At 34.6% G+C, this 25,097-nt stretch overlaps 1 protein-coding gene across 5 annotated transcripts in view; it reads left to right on the forward strand.

Moving 5' to 3' along the window:
• Nucleotides 1-21,183, forward strand: part of LOC123911434 — a 41,526-nt gene extending 20,343 nt beyond the window's left edge. For 3 of the 5 annotated variants that reach the window (XM_045962841.1, XM_045962842.1, XM_045962843.1), the window contains 31 exons: nt 200-295; nt 447-548; nt 669-727; nt 816-918; nt 1,290-1,475; nt 1,549-1,665; nt 2,330-2,610; nt 4,411-5,954; nt 6,054-7,270; nt 9,208-9,336; nt 9,450-9,605; nt 10,779-11,351; nt 11,440-11,511; nt 11,598-12,002; nt 12,134-12,317; nt 12,397-13,162; nt 14,366-14,482; nt 14,659-14,932; nt 16,217-16,330; nt 16,403-16,486; nt 17,195-17,245; nt 17,329-17,508; nt 17,582-17,883; nt 17,999-18,355; nt 18,450-18,513; nt 18,709-18,855; nt 19,266-19,370; nt 19,462-19,572; nt 19,654-19,758; nt 19,919-19,988; nt 20,104-21,183. In XM_045962841.1, the coding sequence (XP_045818797.1) occupies nt 200-295; nt 447-548; nt 669-727; nt 816-918; nt 1,290-1,475; nt 1,549-1,665; nt 2,330-2,610; nt 4,411-5,954; nt 6,054-7,270; nt 9,208-9,336; nt 9,450-9,605; nt 10,779-11,351; nt 11,440-11,511; nt 11,598-12,002; nt 12,134-12,317; nt 12,397-13,162; nt 14,366-14,482; nt 14,659-14,932; nt 16,217-16,330; nt 16,403-16,486; nt 17,195-17,245; nt 17,329-17,508; nt 17,582-17,883; nt 17,999-18,355; nt 18,450-18,513; nt 18,709-18,855; nt 19,266-19,370; nt 19,462-19,572; nt 19,654-19,758; nt 19,919-19,988; nt 20,104-20,810 (8,778 nt within the window). In that variant the 3' untranslated portion in view covers nt 20,811-21,183. Of the gene's footprint in view, nt 1-199; nt 371-446; nt 549-668; nt 728-815; nt 919-1,289; nt 1,476-1,548; nt 1,666-2,329; nt 2,611-4,410; nt 5,955-6,053; nt 7,271-9,207; nt 9,337-9,449; nt 9,606-10,778; nt 11,352-11,439; nt 11,512-11,597; nt 12,003-12,133; nt 12,318-12,396; nt 13,163-14,365; nt 14,483-14,658; nt 14,933-16,216; nt 16,331-16,402; nt 16,487-17,194; nt 17,246-17,328; nt 17,509-17,581; nt 17,884-17,998; nt 18,356-18,449; nt 18,514-18,708; nt 18,856-19,265; nt 19,371-19,461; nt 19,573-19,653; nt 19,759-19,918; nt 19,989-20,103 lie in introns of those variants that run through there. The other 2 variants (XM_045962844.1, XM_045962845.1) reach the window with 2 other exon arrangements.
• Nucleotides 21,184-25,097: the final 3,914 nt, after the last annotated feature.

Genomic DNA, 25,097 nt, shown 5'->3' on the forward strand with positions numbered 1-25,097 from the left:
TTTTGTGTTTGTTTGTTTCTCCTTTAGAAGTAATGCGATATGGATCTATTTTTATGCTATGTTCTACTAGTTTTAGTTCTGTAAAATACAAAAAGGTACACATTTTTATGCATGTTAAATGGTAATTTATGACTGGCAATTTTTTAATTCCAATATTTAATAGCCATCGATACTAATGGTGATATTACTTGATCTGCAGCCCAATGTTGATAATAATGTACTGGATATTGTGGATCATTCGTGCCACCTTCAAGTAAATTTTTCCTCTAACCGAGATATGGGCACGTCTGTTAAGGTACCGTCACTGTGTTTCAATGTGATACCAAGTTGATGTGCATTGTGAGTGGCTAGCATTGATATGCTTGTGTAGGTATGCAAGCTTAAAGCTGAAATATTTTGTTGACCTTTGTAGTTTGTTACATTTTTTCCCCAATCTTATGCTACAGGGAATGCTTCAACAACTTCAAGTGACATTTGATGCGGACATTTTATTGAATCTGCTGGAGTTTTATGGTTTTGTTACATCTGTCAAATCTTATAACAAGAGGGTACACACCATTGTTTTTCTCGGCTTCCTGCATTTAGAACACAAATGTAGGATTTAATTCGAAGAGATGAGTGTAGATATTTTAAATATTATCTAATTGTGCAAGCCGTTATATCTGCAGGTGCTGTTGTCATTGAACGGAATTGAAAATGACACGACTCGACTCTTATCCAAAGCAGAGTAAGCTATTCTTTGAGATTAACTAAAGACATATATTATATAATTTCTTGAATAGTAGTGGTAACTAATGGATTTATTTGTTTTGCAGATATGTTGGTGTGAATCATGATAGAGTAATGTGGGATGTTTCTGTTTTTGACATTTCTGTTATTTTTCCTTGGAGAAATACAGCATCAGAGTGGAGCAAACTGGTAATTCCCTATATATTCAACCTCAATGTATATTAATTATTCCGGAAATAAAGTGTTGCCTTTGAACAGTTACTTGCCTTTGGTGCAGCCTTTGGGTGGTATTGGGTGTTTATTTGGCTTAGGGGCACTTTTATTTGTGTGGTGTAATTTTATTTATTTAAAGAAAAAACGAGTTAAACTGTTCAAGAAGTCATTTAGGCATTTTATTGGAGTTTCTTAAACCTGTTATGTTAGGATGATGTTTGCGAGCTACTTTTTCTCTGCCATTATGGTTGTTTTAGGTGGTTAGATGGTTAGTCTATCCTTTTCTTAAATGGCAATTGTATTTTTTTTGCTTTTACTTCTTCTAATCAATGTATTTTTCCTCGCAGGTAATTAAGTCAAGGTCATTGTGCTTTAAGTCTAAAACTGGTCCCGAGTCTTTCCTTTCAGAAATTGGAGATCAGCCTTACTTCCTAAAAAACTTTTCAAATACAATATCCACATCTAAGGATTGTTTAGGCGTCCGGCTTCAAGATCTATATAATTACTTTGATGTTCAACTCAATGACTTTAAGGTCTGGTTCTTAGTCCATATAACTTTGTCTAGTTTGTATGTTTGTAATCTATCCTGATATTTTGTTATTGCAGATCACCATTGTTAATTCCGGTCAGTCACAAAAGATTTCTATTCTCGAGAAATTTTGTGCTTCATTTTTCATGGCTTTCTGTCTCATCCCTGATGAATCCATTTTGAAGCAGTTAGAGGTGATTAGCAGATTAGATGTTGTTGATTTTATTTATTCTTTCTTTATTGTGTTGATATGTTTTTGTTTCCTAAGAGTAGATTGGTAGCTGTGATCTTTGAATCCCTAAAATTTTGTGATTTTTCAATCTCAAGTTCGATTCAGAGCTTAACAAATTAATGTTTCTGATGCACAGGCTGTCAATATTAGTCAAGCTTCTCTTCGACCCTTTCAGTATATTGTTAACTCCATCTGATTGTATTGAGATGTCCCTCTATACTTCTTCAACTCACTCGGTCCCTCAGTTTTTTTTTTTATATTGAAATTGGATTTATATTCTGTCATTTCCTACTTGAACCTCTTTTTGAATCAGTCCCCTGCTGGCCTGGTCATCAAAGATTAAACAAGCTAAATATATAGTTCCATAGCTTTCTAATTTTTACACCACAGATTGTAAGTATCATGTACTTGGAACACCACTTGAGGCATCCTTTCTGTTAGTTTGTAGATGCTAAGCGGATTATGAAAATGAGTGAGGTTTTTATCATCATATTTTATTTGATAATATCACAACCATATTTATAGCAAAGCAACATGTATGGTTGTGAACACACACCCACATCTCCTACACAGTATTTTTCTTTTCTTTCTACTCTCTTTTGATTCCCAATTCTTCTTGATTCCAGGTTTATGTGCACATGGAATCACTGAAAGTAAACTTCTCCCCTTCAATATATGGCGCATTCATTGAATTGAGCACTCATCTGGACTCACTTCTTTTAAGGGATGAATCTGAAACCTTGAACTGTGTTTATCCTCCTAATATTGTTCCAGATGCGTCGTCATATTCTACTTTTGGTATATCTGTTATTTCAAGACTAGGCTCAGTTGATCTAGAAGTTGACCTTGAAAATGGAGGAGATAATAGCTCAGTGCTCATGGTTTCTTTGCAAGAAATTGATGTACGGTATGTTCACAAGTGTCCCTCTTCTATCTGTGTTGGACTATTTCCATTATGATGGAAAATATGCATTTTGAAGAGTCACCCTTCATATCCTCCGTACCTTTTACGTTGTCATTATACTCCCTCCAGCCTTATTTATAAGTAACTTTTTTATAGTTTCACACAAATTAAAGAATCCTAGTTATATGTAAAAATTAAATGGCATGAACTAAAATACACTCAATTACCAGTACTCTTAAAAAGTTACTAGTACACGGTACCCCAGTCCAAATAATAATTGCTTCCCACATTTTTTTACTTAGCTGCTGGCACTTCCTCTATTCATATAACCTTACATATTCCTCCAATAACACTTCGAAATGAAAATTTTGGTGGTAAAGTAGTACTAATTCATTACGTGTGGGTTTGGGATTACTCCTCAAAATTTGCGCAGTCCAATGAAACAGTTAGTTCATGTGAGTATTAAATGTTAGTAGTTTAAATTTGAAAGAAAGGGTATTTTTGGAATAGGGTATTAAAAAGTGGTGAATTTGTTTACTTTTGCTTATATTTAAGGATAAACTTTTTTGAAGACTTTTGCTTATAATTAAAAGCTGGAGCCTGGAGGGAGTAAAAACTTGCAGTTTGTTTGCTTTGTAATGTTTTTTATGACTGTTCTAGTAGATGTCATAGGAGTGTTTGTTTTTGCATAGAAATACATGACTGATGAAAGCTTTATTAAGTTCCATGCTTTTCCTTTGTACTGTGGTGATTGCTAGGATCAATACTTCTGTCTTTTCAAGTTTGAACTGCACAATGTGGATATAGCGGATGTTGACTAGGGTTTATCTACGCCTCCATCATATGGTTGGAGAATCAGTTTGAAAAAAATATTTCTTTGGTGGAAACACATTAGAACAATTCAATGCAAAATGCAGGCACGAAATGCAAGTGCAAAAGTAGCCGCAATTATGTTCTACTCCACGTTGCTTCTTGTGGGGTGGCTAGATACTGTTCTGCACCGCCACATTGCTTCTGTGCAACAATGTGCTTATATTAACAACATAATCCACAACATGATGTGACTTTGGACTGATTTTAGCATGTCCATGTAATTTGGATGTATCTAAAAATTGTTTTGCCCTCTCTTTAGCCGCTCCCCTCAAAAAGATAAATATAAATTTTTTGTGGGACAATAAAATTTATTGATGTCTATTGGAAAAGACTCCAAACTCACATTGACAAGAGATACAATGTGAAAAAAGTCTATCCATTTGGTCCACCCGCCAAATTACCTACGCACCAAGCCCAAAGTGCTGGGCGTGAGGGTGTCTATAAGGGAAAACCCAAGTCTCACATTGACATGAGGTATGGTGTGAAGAAGTCTATCCATTTGGGCCACCCACCAAATTACCTACGCACCAATCCCAACTATGCTGGGCATGATGGGGTGATAATGGAAAACCCAAGTTGCACATTGAAAAAGTATAAGGCGTGAAAAGAGCTTACAAAGAGTGAAAACCCCGATTTCATAAGGATGATTTAAACCCGATATTAATACTAACTTAATAAGGATGATTTAAACCCAATATTAAAACTAACTTAAGATGTTATCAGAGCCAGGCCACCCACTATCAAACCACTCAGCATGCTTTTGATGATACGACCAGAAAATGTAATTATATAAGTGGGGGAGGCATCCCTTACCTTTCCATCCGGTTTCTAGAGTTGAGCTAGGCCTAACCCAAGATATCATTAGATATTATTTTATACTTTTACAATGTCTACTAATACAATTTTTGAATTTTGGTTTACTTTTTGTAGGTTTGTGTCTGCTGAATTTCAGGAGTTTTTTATCAGCATGAAATCTTTGTTGATCCGTGCTTATGAAGTTAAGGAAGAAAAAGACAGCTGTTTTGTGCTTTTATCCGGGAATTTATCATCTAGTGCTACAGACCCAGAACATTCTGTTTCTGGACCAAGTATTGAATTTGATCAATGTTCTGATGCAGCTGTGTTGGCTGATGCATGTTTTGCAATGCACTATGAATCTCCCAGAACTGATTTAGTTTGTCACAAGTGTTTTATCTATCTTGGTAATGCTGATATCCACTGCTACCCACATATTGTTGGACTCCTTGTTGGCTTCTCTCGTAGGTTGTCTGCATATAGTACCAGTTCTGAGAAATCCTCCGCAAGTAATACTATTGATATCCCAAAAAATTCCTCAAGCTTTGGGTTTCAAGAGTTTGGATTCTCAAATTATTTTGAAGTTGGTTCCGCTGATTCTGCATGCATTCCATTTGACCGCTTTCCATTTGTTACAATTTACAATTCTGGTTCTCTTGGTAATCTTGAGAGTTCACTAATATACCCCATTCCCGAGTGGAGAAAATATGTTACCCTGAGGGATAGAAAAATAATTAGTCCGAAATATTTTCGCGTTTCTTCCTCAAAATGCAAGTCAAATTTCAGAAATTTTCTTGAATCTGGGATTTCAAGAATCTCCAATAATTTTTCAATTGAGTTGCAGCTTTATGGAATAAGAGCAGATTTTCATGACTCATCATGCATAATTGGATCAATCATGGTGCCTACATCCAAATCTTCTGTATTATTTTGTGATGACAGTATGGACATATTATCTTCTTCTGAGGGATTGGTTCTTACATCATCTTGGGGGCCTAACAAATTTCAGGATTATCTATGGGGTCCTTCCACTGCAAATTTATCCCCTATTTTAAATGTAAGGGTCAGGAAGGCACGGAACATATCTTCAACTGTCAATTTGGAAGTATGCTTTGGCATTCAGCATGTGTACTGCATGTTGCCCTCTGAATATCTCTCCATCATCATTGGTTACTTTTCACTGTCTGATTGGGGTGGTGGTGATCAGTTTTTGTTGCATGAGCAAGGTGATATAGTTCTAAAAAGTGAAGTTTACGTTACATACAAGTTTGAAATCTTGGATTGCGATATTTTTTTACCAGTGGAAAGTAATGAACATCAATTTCTGAAGGTTGAATTGCCACAACTTTATGGTTGTTACATTGAGAATTCTAATTTTGATGATGTACTGAAGAACATCCCAACGGAATGTTTGGTTTCTATTCATAAGCTCGCCCAAAGAAATAATTGTCTAAATATATTTGGCCGAGATTTGAACATATCATTCCTTTTCTACGCGAATAATTTACTTGGCTTAGCAAGAAATGAGGGGAATACAGAATTCGTAACAAGTTCTTTAATTGCACCATTAAATGCTGATGTTTGGGTGAGGATTCCTCGTGGAAGTGAATCTAATTGCAAAAGCTCTTCGTCTATATGTGTAATGACAGGCATCAGCAGTTGTCATATTATTGCTGAAGGTTTGACTTCTACATATTTTGATAATCTTTTTCTTGATCACTTACTTTTATATTGTTGGATTCTGTAATTGAACTCATGAAATTTTCGTTCATAAACAGATAGCTACTTTTTTGATGGATGTATGGCTATATGGGATGTTATTGAGGGATTTTCTTCAATTGGCGATCAATCAAACTGTTTCAAAACTGATGTTCTGCAATTTCTTCATTCCAAGAAAAGCTTAAAGGCAACTGCAGCAACTTCTTCAACTGTGATGCCGTCAACCATTATACTCACGGAAGTTGTATGTTGCACTCAATCATTGATGATAAGCTTCTGTCATAGACACGAAGGTTTTGTGGAAGCCATAAGCAAGGTTGATTTGCAGTTTATTTGTTCTGCATCCTTAGTTGATGATTCTTTGGTTTGGTTGGATTTGAGGTTCTCTAGATTGGTGATTTGCTCTTCACATGATTCTGTCTTGGCAACATGTACCTCAACTTCCTCTTCCACGTTTGTACTTTCCATCTGTTTTTCTAAGTCTATTGACAATATGGATGAGCTCAGTCTTTGTCTTCCGTCTCTTGATATATGGCTTCATTTGTCTGAGTGGACTGAGATTGTTAGTTTTCTCAACCATCTGTGTTTACCTTTGGAAAAAACTCCTGTGGATGCAGCAACTGAGCATTTGTCTGTAGATACTAGTATTTATATAAAAGAAGCAGGAGTAAAAGATGATTCTGGTTTCCTTGATTCTGAAAGTACCTCAATGCCTTTTACTACCCAGGAGACTGAGAATGCTGTCTTATTGGTTATTAGGTCAGAAAAAATTTGTATCACATTTAACATCCCCATCTGGACCAGCGAAGAACCGTATATGGAACTTCAGCATGCTAAAAGTCGAAGCCCGACAACTCTAAGTGTGTCCTCTGATATTGTTGAAGAAAAGGACGCAGAGTTTCTTACTGTTTCTGTCCAAGTGAATGGTTTTGAATTGGTTATAGGAAGCAGGGATATCCAATTGAAGTCAAATATGGAAAGATTGAGCAGTGTAATAATATTTGTTGTGAATGGAAGTCATACTTCTTTGCCACTTCTTGATATAATCCAGGTTCAGGTGGACGCTGTCGTCAGTAAAAGTGACACAGGCAACACAACATTCAAAGTGGAGCTTGTATGTGATCATTCAGATGTATGGCTTTCACATCCTGTATTCTATTTATGGGGTGCTTTGAAATTCGATGTTCCTAAGTCGGAATCTTCTCAATATTCAACTGGAAGCATTTCTTTCAAATTCCAAATAAGGAAGGTTTCTGTTCTGCTAACAGATGGAAAGGTACGCTGTTAATATTTTGATGTTCAACTTATTTGACTTCATCTTTCTTTTTCTGTCTCATTTTCTCATTCATTAGAATTTGCTTCTATTTTTCTCTTCAGGTTTATCAGTCTCATTTTTTCTTATACATAATTAAATATACCTTTAGAAGTTAGAACAGTGGGTCCTGACACAGCGGATACAATACTCCTAATCCTATGGAAACTAAGAAACAAATCATAATAACAGCTAAGTAATACGCTAACTAATTGTAGGAGATAATCTAAGATACTTAGGGTCCGTTTGGCCTAGCTTTTTTTGAGCTTATGCAAATAGCTTATGCAATATAAATTAAGTTTTATGTTATTTTATAAGTTCACACTAGTGAAAATTGTAATTTTATAAGCTATTTTATCATAAACTACCTTGACAAACTTATAATAATATATAAAAATTGCATAAGTTGTTTGCATAAGCTTTAAATAAGAGGAAAAAAAGCCAGGCCAAACGATAAGATACTTCAACATAATCTGAAGATATTAAAAAATATATTTTTATATCCTTATTACACTCCTCAAGCTAAACTTTACTATGCTTTTAAGATTGTTTTGTTACAAATATACCATTTGAAAGAGAAAGTATCACACATGACATAATTAGACCCATAGATATATTTTAGATAAACCAATGGGGAACAGAAAAAAACAGCCAGCTGAAGTTCTTGCCTAAGAACTAACCACTGGAGAAGCCATAGTTGATTATCATGAACAATGAATACGCCAAACCAAATAGGCCTGCACTCTAACGCTATCTGAAGGATAAACCAGATGTTACAAATTCAATACAAACAATAAATGATGTTGGACTGAAATCCTAATTGCAGCTATAGATTGAGGTCATGAAATAATTGTGATGTAGCCAACCAATTGAAGATGTAACATTGACGTTGATGGCGTCACTATCTTGAACCTAATTGCAGCTATAGATTGAGGTCATGAAATAATTGTGATGTAGCCAACCAACAGTTGCCCTAAGGAGCATGGAAGGCAGCAAATGGAGGTGTCAAAAATTCGAGAAGCAGTAGAAACACCGTAAACAGAGAACTCGTAACTTGTAACTCAAACAGTAAATTGATGACCAGGAGGGTGGTGGACTGGACGGTACTGATTGAGTGATCAAATCATTCAAAAAATGACCCCTAGAATGAACTAAGAGTTGATGACTAGAACCACACCAGCTACACCACAAACAGGGAATCAAAGAGTGGTGCTAGAGCTGCATTCGCTAAATATACTTCTTGCCAGTGGTGGGCGAGAAGACTCGTGACAGCGATGTTCAAGGGTTTGACTGACCTTTGGAGTCACACCTTCTGCAGAGGTTGCCGGTCTTAAACATTGCCGGTCAATTGCGCTAAACATTTTTCCAGTGGCAGAAGATGACATACAACACTGCAAAAGAAGTGGATCAACATGTAATTTCGATTGAAGCCCTAAAATAAAGAAAATGTTTGAAATAGAGAAAAAGAAAGAGGGTTCAACAAAAGGATTCTAAGCACAAATATACCACTTTTACCCAAAATTTCAAGAATTCAGAATGTAGAACATTGACGAGGCTAGTCATGGAGAATGGTACTGCTCTGGTACCATTTTGAAGTTATAGATTTTAAATAAAATAATGATATAGTTATAGTGTAATATCATATAACTGGCAGTATCTTGATTTACAAGACTAAACACTAACCTTTATTTATAGGGATACAAAGCTTCTAATCCTAAATAAGTAGGGAAAATAGTAAACAAATCATAATAAAAACTAATTATATGAAAATTAATCCTAGGATGAGTTATTTGGAGGATTACCGAATGACCAATGCATTGCAATACTAAAGAAGAGAAGTATTTTGATTCTCACATTTTTTTTCTTGTTTCACGTTGTAAACCTTGTTTCATGTCTTGTAGTGGGGCTATAATGGGCCACAACTGGAAATTCTTGTGAGAAGCATCCTCTTCCATGCATCTGCAAGTGGAAAGCACCTGGATTGTTCTTTCACGGGTGATCTTCAAGTAAACTACAAAAACATTGCAAAGGTACATTGAGATTACCGTTATTTTTACCCATGGGACAACCATTATTGTTGTTTTATTATCTTTGCATTAACAGTTAACTTTTACTTATATGTTTGTATAATTCAAAACTGAAGGTGTCATGGGAGCCTTTCATTGAGCCTTGGCAGTTTCTATTCACTTTGGTCAGGGATCAAGAAATCAGTATTCTTCCGAGCAGGTCCCTTACAACTGATATCAGTCTTGAATCAACAACTCAGCTGAACATTAATATTACAGAGTCCTTAGTAGAGGTATATAATTTTTTTTCTTTCAGATTACCAAAATCGGGGGATGTGATGCCATGTAGAAAAAATAGAGTTGGGTCGTTCACATCGTAAAGAATAAGTATGAAAAGAGTTTATAAACCTCACCTTAAAATTTATTTTTGTAAGAATGAGTTTGTCCCAGTATAAAAACCTAATATCTTAGTGAGGTTCCAAAAGCTTAATTGACATGATTCTGAATGGGGATACAAGACTCCTAATCCCAAATAAATAAACAGATTCTGAAAAAAGCCATGATAATAAATGGTTATAAGCATTTGATTTCAAGGTTCCAAAAGCTTCATTGACCTGATTTTTGTTTCGATCTGCTATAGAGAGAAGCATAAGTTGAATTTTAGGGTTTAGAAGAGAAAGTTCTTGTCATCTAGTTGTGTCCATGATAGGATAGAGTTTGAAGTCATGCGGAAAATAGCATTTCCAGCGACTAGAGGTGATCTGATAGTGATTGTAAATGCTCACATCGGTGAGGAAGTATACATGGTGGTGGTGGCGGAGGAGGAGGAATTTCATATTAAGATGCTATTTGTTGCTATCATACAAGACTAACTAACTCTATTAGTTGGTGTAACTATTAAAACTTAACTCTGGCTAAACTATTGGTGTGAGGGCGGGGGTTATTGGGATCCCATTTTGAGCTACCTTATAAGGTTACCTCTTCTTTTTTTTATTTATTTAAATTGGACGAATTCAATATTTTTAGTTATGCAAGAGTGGGGTGGGTTCGAACTCCCATGCTTATACCTCCCAACCACCTCTCCTGTATGTTCAGTTGCACATTCTAAGTATCATCTTTTTCATGCATAGATTTGAAAATTTCTCTCGGTCTTCTGCAATAAACCAGAGTTTCTCTCGGTTGTTTTTTATGGATAATACTTCTTATCACGAAAGCTATAAAAACGAAATCTACGAACAACACTAATCACGCCCTGTTTTCCACCAAATAACTTTTTTTATGAATTTTTTAATTAAGTAAAATATTTTTCACAATCAATTTTGCAAAGGATCGTGGGATTCGTGGTTAGACTTTTCGTAGTATAAATCATTACTCGTTTTTTATATACCAGTATTTGTCAGTCTTAACCTTGGTTTTTTCTGCAAACCGACTAATTATACTGTACTTATGTGCCTCGTTTCTTTCAGTGTGTTTCACGCACTGCTGAGATGCTGGATGATGCCTTCGGTCTGATGGGATTGAAAGATCACAAAGAAAACAAACTTTTACATCCACCGTTTGCTGAATACATTTGTGCAAGAAAATGTGCTGCTCCTTATGTTATACAAAACTTAACTTCTGTACCACTACTATATCATGTATATCTTGGGCATATCAATCCTAATGATATCCATGACTCAAATATGAATCCCGCAAAATATGTACAACCAGGTTCTGCAAGCACAATATACATGGATGAAAATGCTGAACAACAGCTCTCCCGTTACAGACCTTATCATTCTTCTGATAGTCTAAATGAGCAAAGGTCAAGCGGCGTAGCTCACCGTTATATTACGGTACAGCTTGATGGAACATCTATGCCGTCTGATCCAATTTCAATGGATTTAGTAGGATTGACATGCTTTGATGCTAATTTCTCCAAGTCACATAATGTAAATGGTGATGATGGTAGAATGAATACTGCCCCGACTTTTGTTGTTCCCGTTGTTTTAGATGTTTCTGCGTTACGCTATAGCAAGTTGATACGAATATACTCCACTGTGAGTATAAAATGACTTTATCCTTTATGATGGTGTTCTCATTTACCCCATGCATTGTTTCATTATAAGCCAACTTTTTGACATACAGGTTGTTCTTCTAAATGCGACTTCTACACCGCTTGAGCTGCGGTTTGATATTCCATTTGGTGTGTCACCAACGGTACATGGTCTCTTCTAATAATTCATAATTCCAGTCTACTTATAGTGCATTGTTATTTTTGTGACGTATACTTTTTATTTCTTCAGATATTTGATCCGATACACCCTGGGCAACAGTTTCCACTTCCACTACATTTGGCTGAAGCTGGTTGTGTAAGGTGGCGGCCAATGGGGAACTCCTATTTGTGGAGTGAAGCTCATAAACTCTCAAATCTTCTCCCAATAAATAGCAAAGTAGGAAATTTTAAATCTTTCATCTGCTATCCATCTCATCCAAATAGTCATCCATTTCGGTGCTGTCTATCAGTCAAGAGTATCAGCTTGACTTCATCTGGCTGGCTGAAAAATAATCTCTCTGTTGATGATGCAAAGGAGCACTATATCCATCACTTGATCCTTAGTGCTCCATTAGTAATTAACAACTTTCTTCCTAAGGAAATTTTGTTGAATAGTGAGAGTGGTGGGGTAGATCATACTGTGAGAATTTCAGAGGTTGGTGATGGTTGTTTCCAAGTTATATATATATATATTATATATATATATATATTCTTCAGAATAGGTAGTTATTTACCTGTTCATTCTGGTTGTGCAGCAGTCTAAAGGGTACATATTTTCTTTTGTAGGTTGAAACTTCTATTTATCATATTGACCCCTCTCATGATCTAGCACTAGAGATATGCATTGATGGATTTAAATGTTGTGATTTTAAATTTCCTCGTTTAGAAACTTTCTGCTCAGTGGCCAAGTTCAGTGAGACCAAGTTTTCATTGTCTGAAACGCTGATATTCGAACCAAATAATTCTAATTGTAAGTGATTTTCTGCTGTGGATTGTTTGTGTTCTTATGAGTGCATACTTTATAAGTATTTTCTTTTTTTAACATATAGGTCATATTTATGTTATGGTGGAAAAGGTGATGAATGCATATTCAGGTAGCAGGGAACTTGTTATTTTTGTTCCCTTTATTTTGTATAACTGCATGGGATTTCCGTTGTGTGTGAAGGAAGCCTCTAGTGAAACCGATGAAAGGGGATGTTTTATTCCTTCATATTATGATGTTGGTGTAAATGAAACACTTCCTTATAAAATGGATGGACTTTCTTTACTTGCCTCCAGCCATGATTTGCATACTGATGTGTCATGTGACCCAAGGAGTTACCTGAATAGTCATACCATTTCATGTAGAAAAGATGGTAATCCAAACTCTGTTAGTTTTCTAAGTAACTCTGTATTCTTTGGTAATTACCGTGGCAATTTGGGAAGGCAAGAAAGAAAAAGTAATTCTATGTTTCGAAGTAGTTCTGTAGGAAGATTAAAGAGTACACTAAGCTCGAGGGTCCAGTCAACTTGGAATTATTCAGGTTCTTGTAATAATGAGCATGAAAAGGTTGTGCCATGCATGTATTCTCCAAGCTCTAATTCCTCTGTAAATGATGTTTTTGTTAAAGTGAGTGGGTGTTTTCCAAAAGATGTGCAGGAGCAGATGCCATATTCTTTATGGTCAAACTCATTTTCTCTGCTACCACCAAGTGGTTCAAGTACTATATTTGTTCCTCATCTGACTTCAAATTCTGCATTTATTCTTTCTGTGACGTCAATATCAGTTGCTGAACCATATATTGGGAGGACAAATGCAATTACTTTCCAGCCTAGGTAATATATTGGCATTCATAAATTATGTTATTGCTGTATGTTTATGGGCCTCTCTTTAGAAGGTTAAAATGTTTCCTTGACATGGGATGACTTGCAAATAGAAAGTGAAGAAAAATCTGAAAAGTATTTCTCTATTTCAGTTTAGGGAGTGATATAAATATATAGGCTTTTGATAAATCTATCCTAATTATAGTAATTACTATAACAAACCAACTCCAAACGAAAAATCAAATCTGTTAATTGCAGAATACTCCCCTCAAGATGGTGAATGGATATACACATTCCCAACTTGCAAATAAGTCTCTTGGTTTATACATTTGCCAATTGAAAACCCAAATAGATGTATGTTGCTGTTGTTATAAGACTGTTTTCATGCTTTTCCTTGATGAGCTGGTGGTATATCCCATCACACTGAGCATAGAAAACATACATTCGCCTACTTGAGGATCTAGTTTAACTTTATGGCAGCTAGGGTTTCTAATGCACAACTGGAGTTTCTCGAATCAGATCTCTGATAGTGATACCAACTTCAAATGAAAATATGAAGAGGAATATTCTGAAAAATATTTCTCGGTGTTTCAAATTACGAACATTGATACAAATTATAGGTTGTAACAAATTATCAAATCTACACAATCAAATCAGTTACAGAGTAAAATCATGTCTGTTATAATTATGCTAAAAGATTTAAAGCTCCTTCTAGCCTAGGTAATTAGTGTATTAGTATAGATAGATATTATCTAAAATAAGCTTGATTTTATGTTCAAAAATGAAAAGAATGCTATTCATGAAATCATTTTCTGTACTGCCCTAGTTTAGTCTTTTAGGATCAATGGTTCTTTGAAATAGAAATTGTTGAGAGGAAAATAAGAAAATAGAAGAGGCATATGGCAAAAACCGTGTCATAGAGCATCGCGGACATTCTATTATATATATTAAGAGCATTAAATACAAAAAGAATATTTACTATGGAATATGCTATACTAAGAATACTTATACTCTAGAATATATTTACAATAATATTTAATTCTACCTTTGTAAATAGTGTGAGCCCACTTTTTAATATAAGGATATTGGCTCTAGTAAAAACCAATATTTATCCTTATCCTACTAGGTTTTAGGATAACGGGTTTGTCGAGAGAAACAAGAGTGTATGTAGTTTTGTTATTCCTTCTAGTTACTGGATGATGTCTACATATGCAGATATGTCATTAGCAATGCCTGCAGCAAGGAAATACTTTATAAGCAGAAGGGCACCGAGGTCATGTTTTCTCTAGGAATAGGAGAACATGCTCATCTTCACTGGACAGATACGAGTAGGTATGTATTTTTTATAGTTTATATTTCTTTACCTCAGACAACTGCAGTTGCTGTTGCCACCACTAACCAAAAAGGTTGTGTTCTGGCACAGTTTTTATATTTTTTTCTGTATTTTTTTTTTTATATCTCACTCTTCCCTTTGTTCAAACTATATTATTTTTAAAAATGTGATGCAGGGAGCTACTTGTTTCAATTTGTTATAATGAAACTGGATGGCAGTGGTCTGGCAGCTTTTTACCAGATCATCTGGGTGATACACAACTGAAAATGAGAAACTATGTTCTTGGCACTTCATGCATGATACGAGTCGAAGTGCAAAATGCTGACATATCAATGGGAGATGAAAAGATAGTTGGAAATATCAAGGGAAACTCAGGGACCAACTTGATTCTCTTGTCTGATGATGATACAGGATATATGCCATACAGAATTAATAATTTCTCGAAAGAGGTTTGTCTGCAGTTTTCCAGTTGCATTACTGCATTAATTTAGAGTCTAATTTTTTTGTCTTGGCCTATGCTCCTTGAAAAGCGGCTGCTTTTGTTTGGATGGTTTTATTTGTTAATGTGTTAATCTTAAGCATGTTGTTTGTTTGCTTTCTCTATATTTTATCAAATGCATCTTGTATTAGAATATATAAATTCTGTTTCTAATTTTAGCCTTTCGCTTTTATTATTTTATTTGGCAACAAGCCCTTGATCAGTTTCTGCCTAAGTAGAAATTAAACTGAGTATAAGGATTATTTTGGGTATGTCTCTTGTGTATGTGGGATCTCAACATCAAGAGAGGAAAAATTGGGGTACCCCTCATTGTAGATATTGTATATTGGGATTTGAGCCTAACTCAATCCTAAAAACCAGCTCCAGAGGTGAGGACTTCTCAAATCTTATAAGGATTACTTTGACCATATGGACCATATTTCTAGTAGATGTGGGATCTCAGCACCCCTCCTATGCCCTAGATTGGACATATGGAGCGTGGACAAATACAGGTTGAGTAACATATATTCTTGCTGGAAAAAATATCTATGGTAGGCTTTGATACCATCTTAAATTTCGGCTTTAGAACTTCAAAAGCTAACTCAAGAGGTATGGATTGCTCAAGCCTTATAAAGATTACTTTGGCCATATTTCTAGTTGATGCAGAATTCCAACAGTAGAGATAAGAGAATTTGGTAGAATATTGACTTTGGTGATTTAAGCTGTACAGAAAAGACTTGTAGAAGCAATATTAAAGAGAGGAAATTAGATGGAGAATACTCCAAGACTTAATGGTAGATGGAGATCAAAGAGAACCAGTGACCAAACCATTACAAAATTAATGCGCTGCTAAACACAGAAGTCCGTATTGGTTAATTAATACCCTAGTCTAAGTTGAGATGTTAATTCACATTATTATAAAATTATTTTTAATTCATAAAACCAATTGAAAAATCTTTCCATCTATTTCCATGACTCAACAATTATTGTTGCTTGACAAATGTCGCTTTATTTTGCATTAGTAATGAATTAAGAGTGTGCTTGTTTTACTTACCTTTATACTGTTGTTACAAAAGCTATACAATAATAGAGCATGGACATCACATGCTATACTTACTGTTACAAAAGCTATACAATAATAGAGCTTGAGCATCACTTAATATACTTGGTAAATTTGTAACTGGAATTTAGGAGCGTGAATTATGAGTGTGCTTACTTTTACTTACCTTGTACTGTTTTTCTTTGTACTTTCTAGATATTGCGAATATATCAGCAGAGGTGTGAAATTTTTGACACACACATTCACTGCTATGCTTCTAACCCTTACACCTGGGACGAGCCCTGCTATCCTCATCGTCTTGTGGTGGAGGTAAATACAATTTTAGTTCAATGAAAATCACGTATATAACTTAACCTAACAACGTTTGTTACCGAATGGCAGGTACCTGGAGAGCGAGTTTTGGGGTTGTACGCCCTTGATGATGTTAAAGAATATATGCCTGTCTACTTGCCTTCAACCTCTGAGGTAAAATATTTTTCATTTTTCCAAGTTTAAAAAAATTTATTTTCATATACATATTCCATTATTGACATATTACATGTTTTTTAATATTTGAAAACTATTGGGTATTAGGTTAGGTATAAATAGAGGAAGGAATAGGAAAAAAAAAACTGCAAGTTGTAGACTATAATATGGATGTGTTTTGTGGTGACGACCTGAAAATAGACTGAAAGGTTATGAGGATACTTATGGATTGACACATGTAGTGATGATATAAGATTTGCATATTTCAAAACCGTATTTTATGGTGAGGGATATCTTCCAATATACCCTTTTTTAGGCTATATCATATTCAGTAAGACTCTCAACATTGGGTCCTGGCAGTAAATAAAAAATATTGCGTACTCTTAATATAGGAGATTTTATTCCTATGTTTATCATATGATATGCCTTACAATAATCCTATACGATAAATTTAAAGGTCCTAATATATTTTTTACAGTGAAAATCTCAATAAGTAATCCACCGATGCAATGCACATCTAATTTACAGTATTACCAAACTGTAAAATTAATTAACTAAATACAAGAAATATGAAATATTGTTATGAAAATTATATTTGACATCTGTGAAGCTGATTCTTTTGGCACGAGATAAATAGAAGTTTATCTTTAGATTACAAGTCTGGAATACATGATAATCTGATGTTGGCTTATGTAAACGTAATTCCAGAAACCAGAGAGGACTTTCTTCGTGTCAGTTCATGCAGAGGGAGCAACAAAGGTGACTCCGTATTAATTTTAGTTCTTATATCTGACATTAAAATCACATCTCTTACCTTTGGGGATAATTTTTTTTCCATTCAGGTCCTCAGTGTTCTTGATTCAAATTACCACACTTTTAATGAAGTGAAAAAATCAAGTGTTCCACATGCTTCTGAGAAAAGGTTGTATGATCATAGTCAAGTTAGACCTGCAGATTATAAAGAGAAGATATCAATTTCTATTCCATATATCGGGATTTCGTTGATTAATTCATATCCCCAGGTAATTGAACTGTGAACTTTCGGATTTAATACTCTATCCTTGATGTTTATTAATATTAACTTCATTTCTTTAGGAGTTGCTCTTTGCCTGTATAAAAGATATACAAATCAACCTGCTGCAAAGTTTGGATCGCCAAAAGCTTTCCATGCAAATATCATTCATACAAATTGATAACCAGATGCGCTCTACTCCATATCCAGTTATGTTGTCCTTTGATAGTGGGAAATTTAGGGATGATGTCACACGATCAAGAATCGAAAAATCAAATCAAATGAATTTCTGCAGCAGCTCTTCTAATCCCGTTTTCTGCCTAGAAATATCTAAGTGGAAGAAGAAAGACATATCCTTTCTTTCATTTGAATACATAAAATTGAGGTTTTTATCTAAGTTGGTTGCATATTTATAGTTCACTTTTATTAAGATTTTCTGGTGTTGACACTTGACAGTACTTTAAAGTGGTTTCTTATCATAGTATTCTCAATGCTTGCAGAATGGCAGATTTCCGTCTTGAGATTGAACAAGAAGTCATATTAAGTTTATTTGAGTTCTTTACAAATATCTCTTCGGGCATACAGTATGGAATCAGACCATCTTCAAATCAATATTATGGGGCATTACTAAAGAATTCATCCTCATTTGTTCAAACTAGTGAAAATTTCCGATTGAATGCTGACCAAAGTCCTCTAGGATTTGCTCCTGTAGTTAATGAAAAATCTAAGAAAACTGCACCATTGCCTTCTATCATTCCAATTGGAGCCCCATGGCAGGAAATTTATCTGTTAGCCAGAACCCAGAAGAAAATTTATATTGAATTATTTGAATTGGCACCAATCAAGTTGACTTTAAGGTCACTTGCTCATTCTTATATTTTTTCTAACTACCATTTTGGTTACTTATGTATTGTATATAAAGACTCACTAACATAATTTATACAATTCCAGTTTTTCCAGTGCGCCTTGGATGCTTCGCAATAGAATACTCACATCAAAGGAATTTCTTATCCATGTAAGTAATATTTCATTTTTCTTAGACTGGTTCGTTCCAGTTACATTTCAAGAGTTGAACTTGAACTATAGTCTGTTTCGTTACAAACTTGAGTCTTTTTATGCAATTAGCGCATTAATATGGCTTAAAAATGATTGAACAGCCAACTCCCTAATAGAGTGGGTTTTCTTAACAAATGATTATATATAATTACAGAGAGGTCTTATGGCTCTTGCTGATGTTGAGGGAGCACATATTTATCTGAAGGATTTAACCATTGCACATCACATGGCTAGCTGGGAGTCCATTCAAGAGATTCTAATTAGGCATTATAACCGCCAACTACTTCATGAGACTTACAAGGTAACGAGTTAGTTTGCTTTGCAAAATTTTTCTATGTTTCCTCATTCTACATCCTAGAAATGTTATGTATGCATCAAGGCCTTAAGTTGTCATACTTATTTTAATTGTTTATCTCGTTTCTTGGAAGCGTTCATTCTTTATGTTGATCTGTTATCATTGATGTAACTTTCATATTGATGGATTTGAATTAGGATTGAAATTTCTATTTTGAAAATATTTTGATCTGCACCTAGTTTATTTGTTTTATAAACATTATTTAGATGCAACATGCTGTATAACAGGATAACAAGAAATGCAATGAACTGATCTTAATTAAATTTTTAATTACATTGTACATTGTGCATTGCCTTAAAAAATCCAGTGTAACATCTGTATAACAGCAATGTACCTTTTTTATCTAATATATGTAGTTATTTGGTTCGGCTGGTGTCATTGGTAATCCCTTGGGTTTTGCAAGGAGCATGGGGCACGGCCTTAGAGAATTCTTGTCTGTACCAGCAAACAACATTATGCAGGTAAAAAACCGTGCTAGGGTGACCTTTTCTTCAATTATTTTTGCTCTCCTTATGGAACAACTTAGTTAAGCATTATTGATTTGATTTGCAGAGCCCTACTGGACTTATTAAGGGCATGGCTGAAGGAACCACTAGTCTTTTAAGTAACACACTCTATGCTGTCAGTGATGCAGCTTCTCAATTCAGTAAAGTTGCACGCAAGGTGTTTCTCGATTTGATGTAATTGTAGTTTGATTTAGAAGTTTACTTTGTTTTTAATCCTTTCCAGCCTTTCTATTTCCAGGGTATTGTTGCATTTACATATGATGACCAAATAGCTTCAAGGATGGAAAAACAACAGGCATCTGTAGCTTCTGATAGTAAAGGTGTAATTAATGAAGTCTTGGAGGTATGTAATTGATTTCATGTGAAACCTTTTGAAAAAATGTGTTTTTATTGATTCGCACAACCCCCTTCTACCGTGCACCAAACCGTCTGCGTTTTTTTCAGCATAATGTGAATGGTTTCTATGTTTCTTAAGTTGTTTCACTCACCTATGTTGTTTACAGGGACTCACTGGTCTTCTGCAATCTCCTATAAGAGGAGCTGAGAAGCATGGTCTTCCGGGTGTCCTGTCAGGTGAGTCAACATGAAAGAAATGTTTCGATCTCTTCCTTATAATTTTGAAGGGACAATTGTTGTCTGAGATAGACTTAGTTGATTGTGCTTTCTTTTTCATGTTTCTTTAATGTAGGAGTTGCTTTAGGGATTACAGGACTTGTGGCAAAACCGGCAGCTAGTATACTAGAGGTTACTGGCAAAACTGCTCAAAGTATTAGAAACAGAAGCAAACCAAATCAATTAAGATCACACCGCTTTAGGGTACGGCTTCCAAGGCCACTTAGCCATGAATTTCCCTTGAAACGTTATTCATGGGATGAAGCAGTTGGAGCATCAGTCCTTATGGAGGCTGATGATGGCTTAAAATTCAAAGATGAGAAGTTAGTGGCTTGCAAAGCCCTTAAAGAAGCCGGTAAATTTGTCGTCTTAACAGAGAGATATATAATGAGTGTTTTCAGTTCAAGTTTGATAAATTTGGGCAAGCCTGAATTCTGCGGCATCCCCGCTGATCTGGAGTGGATTATTGAATGGGAGATTGGATTGGAGAGTATAATACATGCTGATTGTGCTCAAGGTGTTATTCACATTGTTGGTAGTAGACCAGACTCGCCGTTTATGTATAATAATCAGCATTCTCTCAAAAGAGGCAGTAGCAGCAGAACCAAACCTGTGCGTTGGAACCATTATCCAACTCATCTTCCACTTCCTCAAACAGACATAGAATTATCATGTGAGGAAGATGCAGCCAACTTATTACAGATTTTGCTGTCTGGTATTGAAAAAGGGAAAGGTAGAGCTTGGGACTGTGGACGAATCTTGCATCGAGCTAATATGAAGTAGGTAGGCTGCAGTTTAGTTGCCTCTCCCTTCTGAAAAACTTCCATAGTTTCTACAGTAGAGTGTAAATTAGAGTGGCCATAAATTGGGATTACGAAGCCTTTAAACTTACATGCAACACTTTGAAGTCAGCAACCTATGCAGTTTATTGGATAGTTATGTTTTTTCCCCCTCGTATTCTTTGTCCATACAGAAGGGAACACGAGGGAAATTTAGTTAGTAATTCAACATTTTTTAGGATAGATGTTAGTGTGTTCTTTTCCTTGTATTTATGCCTGTATCTTGTACATCATGTATAGTCAACATTTTGGGAATGTAAATATCACGAAAGTTAGTCAAAAAAAATATCACGAAAGTAAATTGCTTTCTTATTTTACTTTTATCACTTAATTGTTTTTTGTTCAAATAGTAATTTCCTCGAAGAAGCAGCAATAATAATAATAATAATAATAATAATAATAATAATAATAATAATAATAATAATAATAATAATAATAATAATAATAATAATAATAATAATAATAATAATAATACACAAAAATGCTATGAGAAGACGCGGGTCTTTTCTAGTTTAACTAAAGTCCTAGGTTCGATTTCTAGCTTGTGCATGTAGCAGTGTTAAATTCTTGAGGAGAGTTTGCCATCCATTTGGGTTCCACAAGATTCGAAAGATTAATCTTTGCATTTACACGCGGAGAATATTCAGTTTATGCTTAAAAAATACAACTAATAATAATATGGTTTAGAGTTTTAAATCACAAAAAAGTCGTGGTGGTTGTTCGACCTTGATCGGATGGTCTAGATAAAGATGATGTTATTTTTATTTAAAAATCTAAGAACATTGTACTTAAATTAGGACTATCTGATCTTGATCAGACAACCAAAGATGTGCATTGACTTTTTGATGGTACACATTTTTGATCCCTCGTTGGAGACATGCAAATGTAGAATAGTTACGTTTGCAATGATGAGTATTGACGTTGGACACAAACATGTTCACAACGGTATTGTCGTGTTCCTCAGTTACCGTCTGTCTGGAACAGAGAAATATAGGAGATATGGGTTATCGGTTTGGAATAGCAGAAAGTTAGTAAAGAGAGACTAAAAGTTTGTGGATGCCATTCTTTTTCAAGTTCTCTAGATTGTGAAGAATGCTGCAGAGAAAGGAGATTTTCACTGGTAACCTTTCAACCGATAAAGTAAACAAAATTTGCTATGTATTTTGTTGAATACTCCTCACCTCGTCAACCTTTGCTCCTCATGAACAACCACCACAGTCCTCATGTTTGATTTGGGGGACTTGTATTATATCTTGAAAAGAATGATGTAGAGTGATGAATTCATTCCAATAGAACCTTGCTCAGTTTTAGTATGTACAAACTATTCTTAAACATCCAATAGTCTGCTCATCCCGTGACGACTCAACAATAGGTTGACCTACATTACGTCGAATACATAGACGTATGTTGACATTGGAGGACCGATGTGATTGTCCTCTGCATCCCTGAATCATTGTGTTTGGTTATAATATGTGGTATTTTCGAATATCACATCCTTACAATATCATGACGCCTGACTTGGGCATTATAGCATCCATGTGTTCTTAGCAAGGAGAATTTTTGAACTGACTTACCACACAAATTGCAAATGAAATGTCTAGACAAGTGACTCTGAGATAATTCAATTTTTCAACTAATCTCCTATATCTCCCTCAATCCGATAGAGGCTCCCCTTGATTAGGCAGAAGTTTGACATTTGAATTCATAGGACTATCAATAGACTTGGCGCTCAATAAACTTATTTCTTCAAGAATATCCTTAGCATATTTTCGTTGTGAAATCAGAATATCATCCTTAGTTTGAGCTGCCTTATCAATGACAAAAAATAACATATTTACCAAGATATTTAGTTTGAAACTGATTCGAGAAATGTTTTAACTGAAGTATTCTCTACTGACCACTATCAGTTATGACAATATTGTCTACATAATCAATAAGATAAATGCATCCTTTGGACTGAGTGGGGATAAAAAACAGAATGATAAGCTCCACTACGAATCATGCCAAATTGATGGACTACTGTATTGAATCTACCAAACCAAGCTCGAGGTGACTATTTAAGACCATAAAGAGATTTGTGTAACCTACAAACCATTGTAGATGACTCTCCCCGTGTAATAAACCCAAGTGTGGTTGCTCCATATACACTTCCTCTTCAAGATCACCATGTAAAAAAGAATTTTTAATGTCAAATTGATGGATATGCCAATGTTGAATGGCTGCAATGGAGAGAGGAAGTCAAACAAATGCTATCTTGGCTATAGGTGAAAAAGTATCACTATAATCCAGCCCAAAATCTGAGTATAGTCCTTGGCCACCACGCAATCGTAAATAGATCAATCTTACCATATGAACCAACCTTCACTGTATAAAATCAACGACAACCTACCAAAAAAATTCCAGGGGGTAGTGGAACTAGTTCTCAAGTACCACTGCATTGGAAAGCACACATCTCGTCAATCATTACTTGCCTCCGCTCAAGGTGGGGTAATGCTTCACCCGGAGATTTAGTTATAGAAACATAAGACAAATATGACAAGCATGTGTAATGTAAAGGGGAAAGACGAAGATAACACAAATCAATATAGTGTGAAGACGGGGACGAATACCTTAATCAATATAGTGTAGAGACGGGTTATGCGTTGAATGAATAACTTTACGGATTGGAAGGGGGGAGATTAGGCTTAGGTTGCGGGACCAAATTCGACGATGGAGATGGCATTGGCGGAGAGTCTTCAATGGCCTCTGGAACAAGTGTAGGAATAGGCACGACATAGGGTCGTGGATGACGCTAATATGTTTTTAGTGGTCGTGAAGTTGTAGGATCAACCAAGGGTATCTGGTGGGACCATATTGAATGACAAAAGTAAGAGAATACAAGAGGTTGTGGTGAAAATCGTATGTCCAAGAGCATCACGGACATTCTATTATATAGTCAATTCTATTATTAAGAGCATTAATTAAAAAATGAATATTTACTATGAAATATGTTGTGTTAATAATAACATAAGATACTCTAGAGTATATTTACAAATTTATTCCTATATTAAATAAATAATATTAAATATCAACAAAAACCTAGTCAGCTAAATCTCCTCTTCCTTCAATGGCAAGTTAGAAATTAATACAAGCGGTAAGTGAAAAGTGAAGTGTACTTCCTCCATCTTAAAATATAAGAAAAAATGAGTCAAAGAAACTTAATGTTATTTGTTCAAAGTTTAGACCAAATACATTCACTTTTATTAACCAATTTTTGTTTATATTTTAGTACCGAGGGAGTATATAACTATCTTAAATCTCAAGGTATCAAATTTGATTCTTACCGAATAAAGCCCTGTGAAAATTGAAAATAAATCCTCTATATTTTCCGTTCTCTACAATTCCTATTATTTCAGTTTTAAAAATATTAACATTATATTGATTAAATTTTTCACCGTGCACTAGTCATCAATACTACTATAACAAATATGAATTTTACAAAATTCACCGTTTGATTGAAAGTTTATATCGTATAGATTATCCATAGGTTTTTCAGAAATCAAAAATCATTTGATATGTTACTAGTCCCATTAAAATTAACGATTTATGAGTTTTAATTGAATACCGTTAATCTTGATAAATCTTAATAACATACCAAAAGATTTTCAATATTTTTTTAAAAAAATTATGGATGATGATCTATATGATATAAACTTTCAATCTAATGGTGGATTTTATAAAATTCGCATTCGTTATAATAATATTGGCAACTTGTGCACCGTGGAAGACTTGATGAAGTCTTCCATATTAGCCAAAGCCGTCAAATATATATATATATATATATATATATATATATATATATATATATATATATATATATATATATATATATATATATATATATATATATATATATATATATATATATATATATATATAGCGAGGGATCAAATTACAGCGGGGTAACATTTGAGTAATGTTACACCGCTCAATAACGCTTTAACGAATGTAAATTTTACAAAATTCACCGTTGGATTGAAATTTTATATCGTATAGATCATCTATGTTAAATTTTATAAAAATCTAAAATCGTTTGATATGTTATTGAGATAGATCAAAATTAACGATATTCAATAAAAATGCATAAACCATTAATCTTGCAATTTATGGATTCAGAGAAATATAAGTCAATTTATGAGTTTAGAGAAAAAAGAAGAAAAATATGTTTTTGGGTTTAATTTTGTTTTTTTTT

Source organism: Trifolium pratense, linkage group LG2, assembly GCF_020283565.1.
Source record: "Trifolium pratense cultivar HEN17-A07 linkage group LG2, ARS_RC_1.1, whole genome shotgun sequence".
NCBI lineage: Eukaryota > Viridiplantae > Streptophyta > Magnoliopsida > Fabales > Fabaceae > Trifolium > Trifolium pratense.